Here is a 16,567-nt window from a genome sequence, read left to right on the forward strand (position 1 = left end):
TAGTCAGTTAATCTCCTTCTCACACTAAGCCCTGGAAAAGCAAATATCAGGAATGATTCCTCAAATGGTTTCAAAAGGCAAAATTTATTTGGTACCCAGGCCGGCAAACAGTAATTCTTGAATATTCCAGGAGAATATCCAATTGTTAACGAAATGGACTCACCATTCAAAAAGTACTACACTGACTCTAAAGAACGTCAGAGTATCCTCATGAATGGTGCTTTATAAAAGCAAGTTCTTTCCTTATCTTAAATGTTGTTACATGCTGAAGAAACTGTTGACTTGTTATAGCTACAGTTAGAAAGTCATGAAAGGTAATGATTAATACCCTATTCCTGGTGTATCCATGGGTGTACATGCCAGTGGATGCATAGAAAACAGTCTCAAAGTGGTTTTGACTCATGCCCAAGGACTAAAAGTGTCTCCAATGGCAATCATAAATCACAAGTGATGTTTGAAAACTAGGCACACTATAAAATGTACCAACTTAGTCAAACTTACTGTGTGGGGGATAGATACATCAGAGAAACCCTCAACTTTCTGCGACCATTGGAAATAGAGTGTAGTATGACAGAGATTAAAGATGCCTTCCATTTACTTTTACTGTTCCAGCACTTGATATGCTGATAACAAAATTCACCTTTCCACTGTTTGAACTCCTGTGTTTTGTATGAGCTAACGGGCCTGATTTTAATTCTGCGCCAGTGGAAGCGTGTTGAGCACATCTCAGTTAGGCACAGAGGAGAATTTGATGAACATGCTTAATGTTATGCCATAACATAATTCAGTAATTTCTCAATCTCATTCCCAAGTTTGTGTCAAAAGAAAGCACTCAATAAACTATGCTAATTTAGCTTCGTCCTGTCCTGGCACCATCCATATCTCAAAACCTAGGAAACATCAGGTACCTGTCCAATTACCCGAGGCCTCACTTGTGCTTTGAGGGCAAGGAAAAATGACTTTTCGTGGAAGTCAACATGACCTCTACTGAATGTATTTTCCAGCTCAGCAGGGTTTATAATGAATTATTGCGTGATGTAAAAAGGCATCAAATTGCTTGTCTGAGGTCTGTGACATACTCTCAATTCCAATTGGAGCCGCATTATTTTTGCTGAGCTGGCAGTAGGAATTCTCTTCTTCATGGGCTGATAATTCAAGAGGTCAACCATGGGTTGAACTTGGATATTTGATCAGTAAGAAACGCAGCAACAACTAAAAGCAGCCAGCTATAGCAATTTGGGTTTGTAATCCTAAATACATAGAGGGTATTTCACCTCAAATATAATATAATATATAATTCACCTCAGATATAATCACCATCCTCATCCATCACTAGCCATCCACAGATAAAAGTCACATTATTGAAAGGATAATTCTCATTTTTCAGTCCCACAACACTCACGGGCGGCACGGTGGGGGCGGCACGGTGGCACAGTGGTTAGCACTGCTGCCTCACAGCGCCAGAGACCCGGGTTCAATTCCCTACTCAGGCGACTGACTGTGTGGAGTTTACACATTCTCCCCGTGTCTGCGTGGGTTTCCTCCGGGTGCTCCGGTTTCCTCCCACAATCCAAAAATGTGCGGGTCAGGTGAATTGGCCATGCTAAATTTCCCGTAGTGTTAGGTTAAAGGGGTAAATGTAGGGGTATGGGTGGGTTGCGCTTCGGCGGGTCGGTGTGGACTTGTTGGGCCGAAGGGCCTGTTTCCACACTAAGTAATCTAATCTAATCTAATCAGATCAAATTCTTCCATAAACAACACAAATGGACATAAGTAGAACTAAAAGATTGTGGAACACTGACATTGTTTTAATCATTTGATAAACTCACCATTCTCTATGGGAGCTAAAACGAAAGGACGAATGCACTAGAAAATAACTCCAACAGCGCAGCACTGATTTTCTAACTCACAAATTGGAGGGTAACCTCTTGGCTAGGAGAGTGGAACTGCTGAATTTACTGTTCCATCTCTTTTGTTAATAATTGTTCTTTGTTTAAGTGTGCTTCATTCAACTTGATTAAAATTTGATGCTGAAAAGCAGTCAAAAATTAAACTTGTTCTGATTTTATTTTGTTGAAAACCAATTGTATAAACAGGTTAACACAAATAGTTGCTGAAAATGTGTTGCTGGAAAAGCGCAGCAGGTATAAGCCCTTCTTCAGGAAAACGTCGATTCTCCTGCTCCTTGGATGCTGCCTGACCTGCTGCGCATTTCAGCAACACATTTTCAGCTCTGATCTCCAGCATCTGCAGTCCTCACTTTCTCCCCTAACACAAATAGTTCTCAATTTAGATGACTGAGTACTTGAATTTTGCCCTACTCAGAATTTAAATAAAGTAGAAGTAAAATACAAATATAAAATGAAAACAGGAAGTGTTGGAGGAACTCAGCAGGTCTGGTAGCATCTATAGAGAGAGAAACCGAGCTAACATTCAGTCCAGTATTGCTCTCCATTCCGAAATATTGTTATACTTGTACATTATGTATTACAGACAAATACAATATTACATACCAGACTCATTCCAAAATTTATTATAATATTATATATTGGGTTTGAAATATTAGCTCGGATTCTCCCTCCACAAATACTGTCAACCTTCTGAGTTTCTCCAGCAATTTGTTTTTGTCTCAGATCTCCAGCATTCTAAGTACTTTGTTTTAACTGGAATACATTTGCCTCAAACTGTTATCTTTCTCTAAGATGGTCTGGATTCCATGTCGTAACATCATGTATGAACGTGGTGTCATCAGTCTTCCTCTAGTTAACTTTAACGACTTGACTCTGATGCGGTTAGGCTGGTGATCAGTTCTCCATTGCATGTACTATTTAACAGATCCTTCAGGGTTTCATTCAGATCTTTGTTGAAGACAGAAGCAAAGTTTCCATCCAGGTATCCTTCACTGATGTGTTCAGTCTGAAAAGAGGCGATTACTTCCTGGACCCATTTCAATTCAGCAGAGATCTCTTGACTCAGAGATTCAAAATGAGATTTTAGTTCATCATATTTTGCACTGACTGTATTCAGCACATTATTCACACCTTTTATTTCATCCTGGAGTTGCTTCTTCTTGGATTCAGCTTTACGATACTCGTATCTGATCTGGGAAAGATCATGCCGGACATTTTCATTTTCTTCCTTGTACCAAGATTCCTTTTCATTATAAATTGAAATTAATGCATCAATGTCTTCCTGAAGAGAATCATGTGATGAAGTAAGCCCACTGAAGGTCATCTCCATCATAGAGAGGTCCTCCACCACTTTGGCAAATCTTTCAAAGTTCACGTAGGTGTTGTTGGGTGGCATGCTTGAGTGGGATTTGATGGTGTATTCTTTCAGACGCTTGGTCTTCAGCTGCCTGCGATGCTGTGTCTTGTTCTCCTTATTTTTCTGTTCTTCTTTCTTTTGGTGATACTTCAGTGGGTCAGACAGAAGGGTTTTAGATTATTGGCAATTAAAATACACATGGTTTTGTTGCACAGATGTAGCACTAATCTAGATGATGGTAAGTTGCTCTAAGTCCAATTTCAGCACTCCACACATCAAGGCAGTTAGTGGCACTCCATACAAATGCTTCCATGTTAAGGATTGTGCAGTGGGACACACAATAACATTTCAAACAGCACTCATTACTTACCATAACATGCAAACTGATGGGGTTAGTTTCATGTTCAATACAGATTGAGATTTGGAATTCTAGATGGCTTCCAGACTACAGATGAATTAAATGAATCAGTATACTCAATGAGTATACTATGACTGAAATAAACACAAGAATTGCAAATAAACAGTTCCTCTCAATGCTCCATGATTTATAATGTGATAGATTTGCTGCAGATACAAACTTGGAATTCAATGCCAAATATAAAACAGTATTTGAAACAGTTCCCCATCCCATAACATTGCATGAAAGGCATTAAATAAAATAGCTTGAAAAAAAAGGAAAACAAATCTGAAAAGGTCAAGTTTAAAAGGCATCGGGGAACTAATATTTTATGTCACTGTTGGGATGTAAAGATGAAGATCACTGCAATTACTTCAGTGCATGCGAGTTAATATGCAGGCTGTCAATTCACAACATCACATAGCTGTCAACAGGAAATGCAATTTAATTTGACATGAATGTTAACACTCACCATTATCCATGGGTGTGAAAGAGCATCTTTTATGCTTAGCCTTTTCCTGAATAAAACGAAACAGCATTAGAAATGGACGAATGTAAAATTTTATTTTATTATTAATTCAGATAAAAAGTCAGCAAAATACAAAATAAATTTGTCTATAACTGTATGACATGTCTTGACCAATCAGAGTCAACCTGGATATCATGTCTCCTCAAATGCATCACCAAAATAAACTACCTCAATAGTAAAATGTAAGAGCTTGCAATGCCCAAAATATTCATCGCATTTCCTGTAACAGTGACTGTATTTCATAAGTGCTTCATTGGACAAGATCTTTCCTGTGCTTGTGTTGAACATACTCTAAAGGATGAAACTTAGAGCATGGTGTGAAGCAATATTATTAAATTATTAAACAGAACACATTGCTAAGAATTTCTCACAGGTCCAATAGTCAGACATTTTTATTATCTTTTAATCATTTGTGGATTGTGGGCATCACTGGCTGGGCTAGCATTTATTGTTCAAACCTAGTTGTCCTTGAGTAAATGGTGGCAAACTGCTTTCTTGAACTGTGCAATCCATTTGGTGTAGGGATCCCAACAGTGTTGTTCAGGATTTCCAAGATTTTGACCCAGTGACACTGAAGGAACAGCAATATATTTTCAAGCATGATTTGGAGATGAACTTGCAGATGGTGGTATTTCCCTGTTCCTGCTGCCTTTGTCCTTCTAAATGGAAGTGGTTGTGGGCTTGGAAGGTGCTGTTGAAGGAGCCTTGGTGAGTTAATGCAGTGGATCTTATAGGTGGTGTATACTGCTGCCACTGTGCATCAGTGGGAGAGGGAGTAAACATTGTAGATGATGAATCGGATGCCAATCAAGCTGTTTTTCCCTGGATGGTGACACATTCCCCTCGGTGTTGTTTTAGAATATGGACATACCTTAGAAAGTCAGGAAGTAAATTACTTGCTGCTGAATTCCTTGTCATTGATCAGCTCTTGTCACCGCTTTATTTATATTGACCAGTTTAGTTTCTGGTCAATAGTAAACCCTCTGATGTTGATCGTGGGGGATTTAGTGATGGTGATGTTAATGAATATCGAGGGGTGATTCTCACTTGTTGGAGATAGTCACCTCCTGCCATTTGTGTGGGCGAATGTTACTTACCACTTGTCAACTTAAATCTACTTGGCTTCAAATTAGTACAGACTGTTTCATTATCTGAGGAACTGCAAGTATGAACATTGGTGTTTGCACAATGAACATTTCCACTCCTCACCTGGTATATGATAGAGGGAAGGTAATCGATGAAGCAGCTGAAGATGGTTGGCCTAGGGCACTACCCTGAGGAGCTCCAGAGGTGTTCTGCAGCTAAAATGTCTGACTTCCAGCAACCACAACCATTTTCCAATGTGTCAAGTATGACTCCAGCCAGTAAAGAGATTCCCCCCAATTCCCATTGACTCCAGTTTTACTCAGGCTCCTTGATTTCAGAGTCAGTCAAATGCTGCCATAACATCAAGGGCAGTCACTCTCACCTCACAGCACTTCTTGAGTTCAACTCTTTTGTCCATGCTTGAACCAAGGTGGAACTGATCAGCTCTGGCAGAACCTAAACTGGGTGTTCATGATCAGGTTATTGCTAAGCAAGTGCTGCTTGATAGCACCATTGAGGACTCCTTCAACACATTACTGATGATCAGGAGTAGACTGATGGACAACCTCCCCTTTGCATATGGAGACTAACTGAACAAAGTGCACCATAACCTGTTCTTTACTTAAAAATAGCACTAATTTTTACACCAAATTATTCAGAATTCTGAACACAAAACTCATTTCTGCATATTTTGGCTTTCCCAGCTAATAATTTCTGTGTTCCTGACCTTGTGGAGTGGCCATATTACACCTGGACTAAATGATTTTATCAACGGACACTAATTACAAAAGATCCTGCATCTTGTCAATCCTATTCTCTTAAAATTCACTATCAATTGATCCAAGTGTAATTCCTCACCTAGTATCTTTCACCAGAAGCTTTTTAATGAAGTCCTTAGCCAATTCACTGGTGTGGCTGAAAAATTCTTCATCAAAGTCATAATTCATTGCAGAGATGTTGGCAAGGGTTTCTTGTTTCGTGTCACCAAGGAAAGGGGAAGCACCACTTAACCTGCTCGATAGGTGACAAATCAGATTCATGGGTTAAAAACCAGAAGGGTGATGTTCACCTCAAACTGCTAACAATGTCAGTATTTGTAAATAATTTGTGACATACTCACAGAATGTAGGTAATGACTCCTATGCTCCTACAAAAATAAAATGTCAAACTGAGGCTGCACAATATTTAAAGCACCATAAACAAAAATTCCTTTAGCATGCCAGAAATATATCTAACATTAACAACAACTTACATTTATCTCGCACTTTTAAAGTTGTGGAATATTTAACAGTTCTTCAGAGGATTGTTAGAAGACAAAATATGATACCAAGACACATTAGAAGGTAAAAGATCAAGTGACCAAAAGCTTGGGCGAAGGGATAATTCCAACTTACAGAACGCTTTAAAGAAGGGAAGTGAGGCAGTGAAGTGGCGAGACCAAGGGAGGAAATTGCAGAGCTCAGGTTCTTGGTGATAGAGATATGTCTCCACTAACAATGGGAGTGATTAAAATCAGGGATGCCCCAGGAGGCAGAGTTAGATGAGCAGACAGCTTGGATCATTAATGTGACATAAAATATAGAAACAGCAACAGGCCATTTTGCCCCTCGAACCTGCTCATCATTCAATAAGATCGCAGCTGATCTGGTTACGGCCTCAACTCTAATTTCCAGACAGTCTTCCATGACCTCGACATTCAATCTCTCGAACTAAGCCTTGAATATATTCAATGGCCGAGCTTCCAGTCAAGGAGATTACAGAGATAGCAATGTCTAAAATTACAGATTCAATAGTTTCCTCAGAAGAATCACTGCATAGATAAATATTATAACCTCTCAGCAATATGAAGATTTAATTTTAATGTAATAAGGTCAGTAACTGTGGCCTTTGATTACATTAGAGAAAAGAAAATTGTTTACAGTGCCCCATTTAAACACTGACTAAATTCAAGCCCATCACTTTGATCCTGAAATTGGCAATGACAGTAAAGATTTGGATATTTCAGCTACTCAGGCAACCAAGCTGGTGCTATTATTATCACATTACTATCAGGGGCTCAGTGATTTGCACTGAGGCCTCACAGCACCAGGGACCCAGGTTTGATTCCATCCTCGGGTGACTGTCTATGTGGAGTTTGCACATTCTCGTCATGTCTGCATGGATTTCCTTCCACCATCCAAAGTTATGCAGTCGAGGTGAACTGGCCGTGGAAAATGTAGAGTTACAGGGGTAGGATAGGGGTTTGTGTCTGGGTGGGATGGTGCAGTTGGTGCAGACTTGATGGGCTGAATGGCCTGTTTTCACACTGTGGGGATTCTACAATATTAACTTAGTAAAACTATCAAAATTGGTGAAAATTTAATTTAGTTATAATGTTATAAACAACAGTTTTATCTAATATGAGAAGCTCATGTGTTAACTTCACCCTAAAACTTCTCTGGCCCACTTAAACCATGAGAGAAAAGATGGAAAGGGTAGTTTGAAAGCCTAACCAGCGTGGGCTGGGAATGACATTAGGTTTCACTCATTTCCCATAGAATTGTCCATGCATTTTGTTGACTTACCACATATCTGCAGGAAGCCCAAGGGGCTCATAATTCACAATTTCTGGAGCTAGAATATATACAAAATAAAGAAAGATTAGTAATATGAAATCTATTTCATAAATTCCATCAGCAACACACACTAATTTTAAATGTATGTTCCTACAAGATTAGATCAACACCACTATTTGTGAATAGTTCCTCCAATATCTTTGCTGAAGTTTTGTGGGGTGCACTAGTTCAGAATGGGAATTGGGAACCATAGAAATGGGTGAACATGGTCAAAAGTAAATAGGGAGCCTGCTAAATTTGAGCCTGTATTAAATTATTGGTTATAACTTGCATTCAGATTAAGAAAATAAGCAGAGATATTACAACAGTCAAAAATTTTAAAAAACACATTCAAATCTAATTAAATAAAATAAGAGAATGGAGGGTCAGGTGATGTGTTGTTTCTGTATGATGTGGGAAATAGTGGACCCTACTCTGTTTCCCAGTGACCATGTCTGTAGTAAATGTTGGCTGCTGGAAAATCTCCGGCTTAGAATCTGACGTGGAGTCTCAGTTTCAAATATTGCAACGCATCAGGGAGGGAAAGAGTTACCTGGACACTTTGTTTCAAGAGATAGTCACACCCCTTAGACTATATAACTTAAGTTCGGCCTGTGGTCAGGAACAGGAGGGTGTGGCTGAGAGTGAGGCAGGTAGAGAGAGGTAGAGTTACAGGAACCTTAGCCGCTGTCCTTGTCCAACAAGTTCCAGCATGGACGGAAATGGGGACTGTAGGTTGAAATTACCAGGTATGACATGGTGGTCATCATGGAGATGTGGCTGCAAGGAGATCAGGATTGACAGCTGAATATTCAAGAATATACATCCAATAAAAAAAAAGACGGGGTGGGGTTCCCTTTATTAAGAAATTAAATTAAATCAATGGTAGGAAACGAAATCTGTGTGGAATGGAGGAACAGCAAAAGGTAAAAAAACTATAGTTGCAGTTATGTACAGGCTACCAAGCAGGAGTCAGGAGCTGGCACGCAAGATACACAAGGAGGTAGAAAAGATGTGTAGGAAAGGCAAAGTTACAGTGATCGTGGGGAATTTCAATATGCAGGTGGACTGGGAAAATCAGGTTGGTAGTGGATTGCAAGTAAAGGAATTTGAGAAGTGTCTATGAGATGGCTTTTTGGAGCAGTCTGTGGTGAAGCCCACTAGGGAACAGGCAATACTGGATTTAGTGTTGTTCAATGAGGCAGACTTGATAAGGGAGCTTAAGGTGAAGGAACCCTTAGGAGGCAGTGATCATAATATGATAGAACTCACTCTGCAATTTGAGAGGGAGAAGATACAATCAGCGGTATTACAGCTGAATAAAGGCAACTACAGAGGCCTGAGGGAGGAGCTGGGTGGAACTGACTGGGAGAGGAGCAGAGCAGGAAAGACAGTGGAACAGCAATGGGAGGAGTTTCTGGGAGTAATTCAGGAGACACGGCAGAGATTCATCCTGAGGAAAAAGCAGCATGGTACAGGGAGGATGAGGCAACTGTGGCTGACTAGGGAAGTCAGGGATTGCATAAAAGCAAAAGAAAAAGCATATTATGTGGCAAAGGACAATGGGAAACCAGAGGATTGGGAAGCTTACAAAGTCCAATAGGGGGCAATGAAGAAAGAAATAAAAAGGGAGATGATTAAATAGGAGAGTAAGCTAGCCAGTAATATACAGGAAGACTAAGAGTTTCTTTAGATATATGAAGGGCAAAAGAGAAGTGAAAATGGACATTGGACTGTTGGAAAATGACGCTGGAGAGATAGTAGTGGGGAACAAGAAAATGGCTGAGGAACTGAATAGTTACTTTGCATCAGTGGAAGACACGAGTGATATCCCAAAAAATTCAAGTGAGTGAGGAGGCAGAGCTCAGTATGGTGGTCATCACCAATGTGAAGGTGTGAGTAAAATTGAATGGCCTGTAGGTGGATAAATCACCTGGACCAGATGGACTACACCCCAGAGTTCAAAGGGAGACAGCTGAAGATAGATTTAGTGGTGATCTTTCAGGAATCACTAGAATCGGAGGTGAGGGGAGGGGAGGGGGGTCCCAGAGGACTGGAAAATCACTAATGTGACATCCCTGTTTAAAAAGGAAGTAAGGCAAAAGACAAAATTATAGACTGATTAGCTTAACCTCGGTTGTGGGTAAGAGCCTGGATCCATTGTGAAGAATGTGATTTCTGAATACTTGGAAGTGTCTGATAAAATAAGGCAAAGTCAGCACAGTTTCATCAAGGGGAGGTCAGGCCTGACAAATCTGCTAGAATTCTTAGAGGAAGCAACAAGCAGGTTAGACCAAGGAGAGCCAATGGATGTTGTTATCTACCTGGATTTCCAGAAGGCCTTTGACAAGGCCCTTTACAGGAGGCTGCTGAATAAGATAAGGGCCCACGGTGTTAGAGGCAAAGTGTTAGCATGGATAGAAGCCTGGTTGTCTGGCAGAAAGCAGAGAGTGGGGATAACAGGATCCTTCGCAGAATGATAGCTGGTGTCAAGTGGTGTTCTGCAAGGGTCAATGTTTGGACCACAATGTTTCACTTTATACATTAACAATCCAAATGAAGGAACTGGGGGTATTCTGGCTAAGTATGCAGATGATACAAAGATAGGTAGAGGAACGGGTAGCATTGAGGAGGCAGGGAGGCTGCAGAAGGATTTAGACAGGTTAGGAGAGTGGGCAAAGAAATGGCAGATGGAGTACAATGTGGGAAAGTGTAAGGTCACACGTTTTGATAGGAAGAATAGAGGCATGGATTATTTTCTAAATGGGGAGAAATTTCAGAATCTGAAATGCAGAGACTTGGGAGTTCTAATCCAGAATTCTCTCAAGGTAAACTTGCAGGTTGAGTCAGTAAGGCATATGCAATGATGGCATTTATTTTGAGAGGACTTGTATATAATAGCAGGGATGTACTTCTGAGGCTTTATAAGGCTCTGGTCAGACCACATTTGGAGTATTGTGCACAGTTTCATGCGGCACATCTCAGGAAGGATGCACTGGCCATGGTATATTCTCAGAGGAGAATGGTCCCAGGAATGAAAAGCTTAACATATGAGGAACTTTTGAGGACTCTGGGGCTATACTCTGAGATGAGGGGGAAATCTAATTGACACTTAGAGAATACTTAGTAGATGTTGGGAAGATGTTTCCATTGGTAGGAGTGACTAGAACCCAAGGGCACAGCCTTACAATAAAGGGAAGACCTTTTAGAACAGAGATAAGGAGAAACTGCTTCAGCCAGAGAGTGGGGAATCTATAAAATACACTGCCACAGAAGGCTGTGGAAACCAGGTCAATGAGGGTATTTAAGACTGAAATAGATAGGTTCAATTGTCAAGGGGATCAAGGGTTATGGGGAAAAAGCGAGAGAATGGGTTTGAGAAGCTTATCAGCCATGATTGAATGACAGAGCAGACTTGATGGGCTGAATGGCCTAACTCCTGCTCCTATGTCTTATGGTCTTAAAAGACCACATGAACAGGAAACACTTGATGAATAGGATGGGCATTCAGTGGGATGGGTGAAAATTGGCAGGGCAGGACAACATTTCAAGAACTCCAGAATGCAAAGTGAAATCATCAGTTGGAGAAACTGGAAGAGAAGGATAGCATTCTTGACAACAGAGATAGAATAAGAAGATATAAAATTAAACAATTTGTGGGAGGCAATGGAAATCCTGGAAACTCTCTGAGTGATGGCAAAATAATTTCAGGGAGGGGAGGAAAGCAGAGCAAGTGAAGATTCTGAAATCTAAATCAAGAAAATTCTGAAAAAGTGAGAGTGAGAAGCAGCAGTAACTGAGTGAACAGTAAAGGGATAGTGCAGGGTCAATATAACATTAATTGAGGTGGTGGTAGAAAGACAGACAAGCAAATTGGAGGTCCATGTGTTTCCCATACCAAACATCATATATGCCAGTTCTGGGATTTATATATTAATGAACCAAAACCTGCAACCCTTTCTAAAAAAATGAAAGATTTAGCAACAATCCAGGTTTGTCCAATATATCATTTCAATTGCATTACACTGTAATCTTTTGCTATAAATTCTGTGTTTTATGATCTTATACTCCACAACCACCTGATCAAGGAGCAGCGCCTCCTGCTTCCAAATAAACCTGTTGGACTATAACCTGGTATTGTGTGATTTTTATCATTATTGCAGAACAGGAAGATCTACAAAGTTTCATTTCCATTTTCACTTTTGTGATACCATTCTCTTTCTTGGATTGTTCATTTCTCATAATATTTCGAGGAATAGCCAAAATCTTTTGTCCTTTCACCATTCTGAGTGTGGTCCTCATTAGAGGAACATCACAAGGCCTGCTATCGATACAGAGGCCTGTGGTGGTGAAGTCCCTACCTGAATCATAGCTCATATACATATAAATGTGACCAGCAGTCTCCTGTTCACTATTCATAGGCACACTTTCTTGCTAATATTCTTTAATTTTCAATGCCTTTCACATCGATTAACTAGGTCTGAACAGAAGAAAGCTTTTTGCTTCAATTAAACCAAACTCACCCTCATCTCACTCTAGGTCTCCCACATTGAATTGAAAACTTGGGAAAATACTTTACAAAGCATTAAGCATGCAACACACAAATACCAATTACTTCTGGAACCTTGGAAATCAGAAGAAGTTACTACATTCAATACACTAGGGGTGAAATTGGACAAGGACATGAATATAAAATGGACAGCACCACATTAACCACCTGTTATACACCGAGTAGACAGTCAGTATATGCAGATCAGCTGGAAGTATAATGAGCAAGGAATGTGAATCTGTGACCAGGGTCCACAGCTACTCCTAATGTCACCCCATTCAGTTTCACCAAACATGACAATAAATATTCTCTAACATTCAGCATTATTTAACTACATACAGATAAGGGAGAACACCACTTCGACTGGGACAACACATCCATCCTTGGACAAGCCAAACAAAGACATGCACGAGAATTCCTAGAAGCATGGCATTCCAACCGGAACTCTATCAACAAACACAGCGAGTTAGACCCTATCTACCACCCCCTGAGAAAAAGAACAGGAAGTGACTTCACCACAGGAAATAACATCACCAACCTAAAGAAACCTAAACATACAAACAGAAAGCAGGAATTTTCAGAATTGCTTCGCATGAGGCCCACTGATGATGTTACCCAATAAGGTAATGAAACACCTAGAAATGAACCTTTCAGCTCAGCGAGCAAATCTACATCCAAAATTTAACTACATATTCATCATCTTACCCCACTTATGAAGCATTTTTTTTTCTTTCAAACATAACGGATCTACAGCTGAAATTATGAAAGCTGTAGTTTTTAAATACCTACCAACAAATTCAGGGGTTCCAAATATGTTTTTAAACTCAACTCCATCTTCAATTGTGTGAGCGAGGCCAAAGTCTATCAACTTGATATGTGGCACTGGTACCTTGTCGAGAAGCATAATGTTTTCTGGCTGAAAATATATTTCACAAGAAGAATATTTATAACATAGCAATCATGAAGTCCTGTTTTGGTGCCAAGCCTTCAGTTGAGAGTTATTTGAAATAGATTACATTAGGAAAGGTTTGGAACCCCACCCCAGTAAAAACAAACCACTCTGAAACAGTATGCTCTCAATAAAATTTCTTGTACTTTTCATGTTTAATTCATCCTTTGCTAGTATAAAACTTCAGTATTGCTGAAGAAAGGTACATTTTGTTCAAACTTAGCATCTTGCAAGAATACCAAAGTAAAAAAGAAAAAAGCATTTCAACTGTATGCAAGAAGAGTGCAGATTGGCTGGCAAGTTGAAGTGACTAGTGGAAGTGTTTCCATGGAGAATACACCAGTTAATGATGACTGACAGTTAACTGCTAAGTTTTGTTTAAATTGTGAGTCTGATTGCCCATCTAAACTGAAAAAATGATCTGGAAGCTGTTGGCATTTGCAGGCTACGTAACTGGCATCACACCAGTATTGAAAGTCATATACCACATTACTCATTTGTGTGTTAGGCAGAATGTCATTTTAGCTTTTTGGCAGCATCCTGTTGCTGGTGAACACCACTCCTGTTGTTATAGCATTGTAGCAGCATGTAAACAGCTGTACTTATTGCTGAAAAATGTTAGAAATATAATATCCCATAGTAATCTGAGGAAGACAGGGATTCTCAGGCCAAAAGGGACAGATTCTAGTGCTAGTGTGGTGCCAGGTATGTCGGCTATATATTCCAAAGATGGTCAGAACTTTTCAAGCAGTATATAACTTAGTAAGCGAGGTACTAACCACATCTACCCTACCAGTCTGTGCTTGTACTCTCACAACAGTATTCAATATTATGTATGATGGGATTATTGAGCAAAGTTCAAAATGATTATGATGGCAACTAATTTAGGATTGTCAGTTGGATTTGTAATGTGGAATACTTGTATGTTCCGGAAACTATATTTGGCCTTGTACTTTGCAGACAGAAGGAACATGTGTGCACACTGAACCTGCTTCAACAGAGTATAAATGAGTTGACAGCCATTCTCTGGTCTCTTGGGGCAATTAGATTCAAATTGCTTGGTTTAATATTTAAACAAAGGCAGTGACCAGTTAGTCATCATTAATAGGTGCACATATCTACCAATCGCAAGCCTACTTGTGAACCAATCAACACATCCACTTCATTTAGTATGAAGGCCACTTTTCCTTCACTTTGGTATTTCTTATAAATTGTCCTGATGTAGGACAGTGGAATTTCTTCAACAATTTCTTTTTTCCAGCAATTATACCTCACTGCTGAAGCAAGAAAGCTGATGCATCTTGGCCCAAAGGTGTCCCTTCATAGTATTTAAATAGCAACTTTCTGGAGTATATTGTCCAATGTTGAAAATTTTGAAGGGTAAATGTTAACCCAGGCTTGGGAAGAACCCTCCTATTTATTCTGAATTGTTTACGGTCTGAGGAATCTTCAGTTTAGCATCTTATACTCAGGACAGCATTTCCAACAATGCAACACTCTCCCCATAATTCTCACAATGGGGTTGCCACAACCTCTGAATTAGGATGCAAGACAGAGCTACCACGCAATTCCAATTATCCTTTAAAAAAGTAAGCTGTTAAATTTCCATGAGCATATTTATGATTTGTGCAGAGCTCTGAGCAGTTACACAATCTATTAAATTGTAAACTGTGGGAGAAATACAAAATGTTGCTGCACCTTAAAAATATGAAAAGGGGTTATGTTCCACAGAGTTAGATTGAAAAGAAACTCTACCTTGAGATCAAAGTGTGCAATGTTTTTGGAGTGGAGATAGTTCACTCCGTCCAAGATTTGTTTAATAAACGCAGTCGCTTCTTCTTCACTCAGAGATTCTTTCTGAGCCAAAAAGTCAAAGAGCTCTCCTCCAGATACCCTGAAAAAAAAACCTTTTTCTTCATAACATGCATCAAACGAAGCAAGAGTTGACCGACACAAAGTCGCAAAATATATAAGAGCAGCAATAGGCCAGTCAGTTCCTCAAGCTTGCTCACAATTTAATAAGGTTATGGCCACCCTCTCCACTAACTAGGGAGGCAAGTTCAGCACATATAATTATGTCAGTGGTAAACAAGACGCTGCCATATTTGTATGCAACTCCCTATTAGTGCAGGCTCCCTTCGCAAATCACTGCTCCAGTCAAGGAAACTTGCGAGTGGTGGCAGGAGGAGACCTCTGTGGTGGTGGCAGGGCAGCAGCATCTCCACCCAAATAACCCACACCTCCAAACCCACTCAAGAGGAGGGTATTAAATTCTGCCAAGACTGGGATGGACAACACATTCTTCATCTGCTCCAGTTAGTCAAATACCTATCCTGCTGTGACGGTTTTTAATTTGATCACAGTATGTTGGGATCACTGGCTGGGCCTACGTTTACTAGCCATCCTTGTTTCCCTGGAGGAGTCGCCTTCTCAAATCATTGTAACCCTTGTCTTTAGGTTAAAGCAGATTCCCAAATGATGCAATAACAAAGGACACCAGGAACCCAATATGGAACAACCTCTGTTATCTGAACATGAATTATCCGAACAAAGTCTTGTCAAAATGTTATCTGAACAATCGGTTATCTGAACAATCGGTTATCTGAACAAATACTCCCTGCCCATCTTTTTTGGATAATCAAGGTTGTTCTGTAGTGTAAGCAAAAAAGACAGATCCTAGTCTAATGGTCTTTATATTTACTGCACAGATAGAAAGCACAATGTTTTTGAATGAAAATGTATTTTTAAACTCCCCATCATTGTGTCCTGTAAGAATTTCCACATCATTCTCCTGTGTGACATTCAGAACATAAAAATGTGTTGCTGGAAAAGCGCAGCAGGTCAGGCAGCATCAAAGGAGAAAGAGAATCGCCATGGTCTGGCAATGGAAGAGGCCATCGATGGAGGTGTCCCAGAGGTGTTCCCAGTACTTGCGGAACATTTCAGAGAATACCTCTGGGACACCCGCACCAACCAACCCAACCGCCCCGTGGACATGCAGGTCCTTGGCCTCCTCCATCGCCAGACCATGGCAACACGACGCCTGGAAGAAGAGCAATTCATCTTCCGCCTAGGAACCCTCCAGCCACAGGAGATGAATGCGGATTTCTCCAGCTTCCTCATTTCCCCTCCCCCACCTTTTCTCAGTTCCAGCCCTCAGACTCAGCACCGCCTTCTTGACCTGCAATCTTCTTCC

General features: G+C 40.2%; 1 protein-coding gene across 2 annotated transcripts in view; it reads right to left on the reverse strand.

Moving 5' to 3' along the window:
• The window catches only part of dapk2b (death-associated protein kinase 2b), a 150,823-nt gene that overhangs the window by 22,857 nt on the left and 111,399 nt on the right, over positions 1–16,567 (reverse strand). Inside the window, exons 4-10 of one of the 2 annotated variants that reach the window (XM_043680135.1) lie at positions 15,127–15,265; positions 13,212–13,338; positions 7,844–7,892; positions 6,400–6,426; positions 6,138–6,290; positions 4,137–4,182; positions 2,200–3,414 (exon numbers count right to left, since the gene is read on the reverse strand). In XM_043680135.1, the coding sequence (XP_043536070.1) occupies positions 2,770–3,414; positions 4,137–4,182; positions 6,138–6,290; positions 6,400–6,426; positions 7,844–7,892; positions 13,212–13,338; positions 15,127–15,265 (1,186 nt within the window). In that variant the 3' untranslated portion in view covers positions 2,200–2,769. Of the gene's footprint in view, positions 1–2,199; positions 3,415–4,136; positions 4,183–6,137; positions 6,291–6,399; positions 6,427–7,843; positions 7,893–13,211; positions 13,339–15,126; positions 15,266–16,567 lie in introns of those variants that run through there. The other variant, XM_043680136.1, reaches the window with a different exon arrangement.

Source organism: Chiloscyllium plagiosum, chromosome 40 (genome assembly GCF_004010195.1).
Source record: "Chiloscyllium plagiosum isolate BGI_BamShark_2017 chromosome 40, ASM401019v2, whole genome shotgun sequence".
NCBI lineage: Eukaryota > Metazoa > Chordata > Chondrichthyes > Orectolobiformes > Hemiscylliidae > Chiloscyllium > Chiloscyllium plagiosum.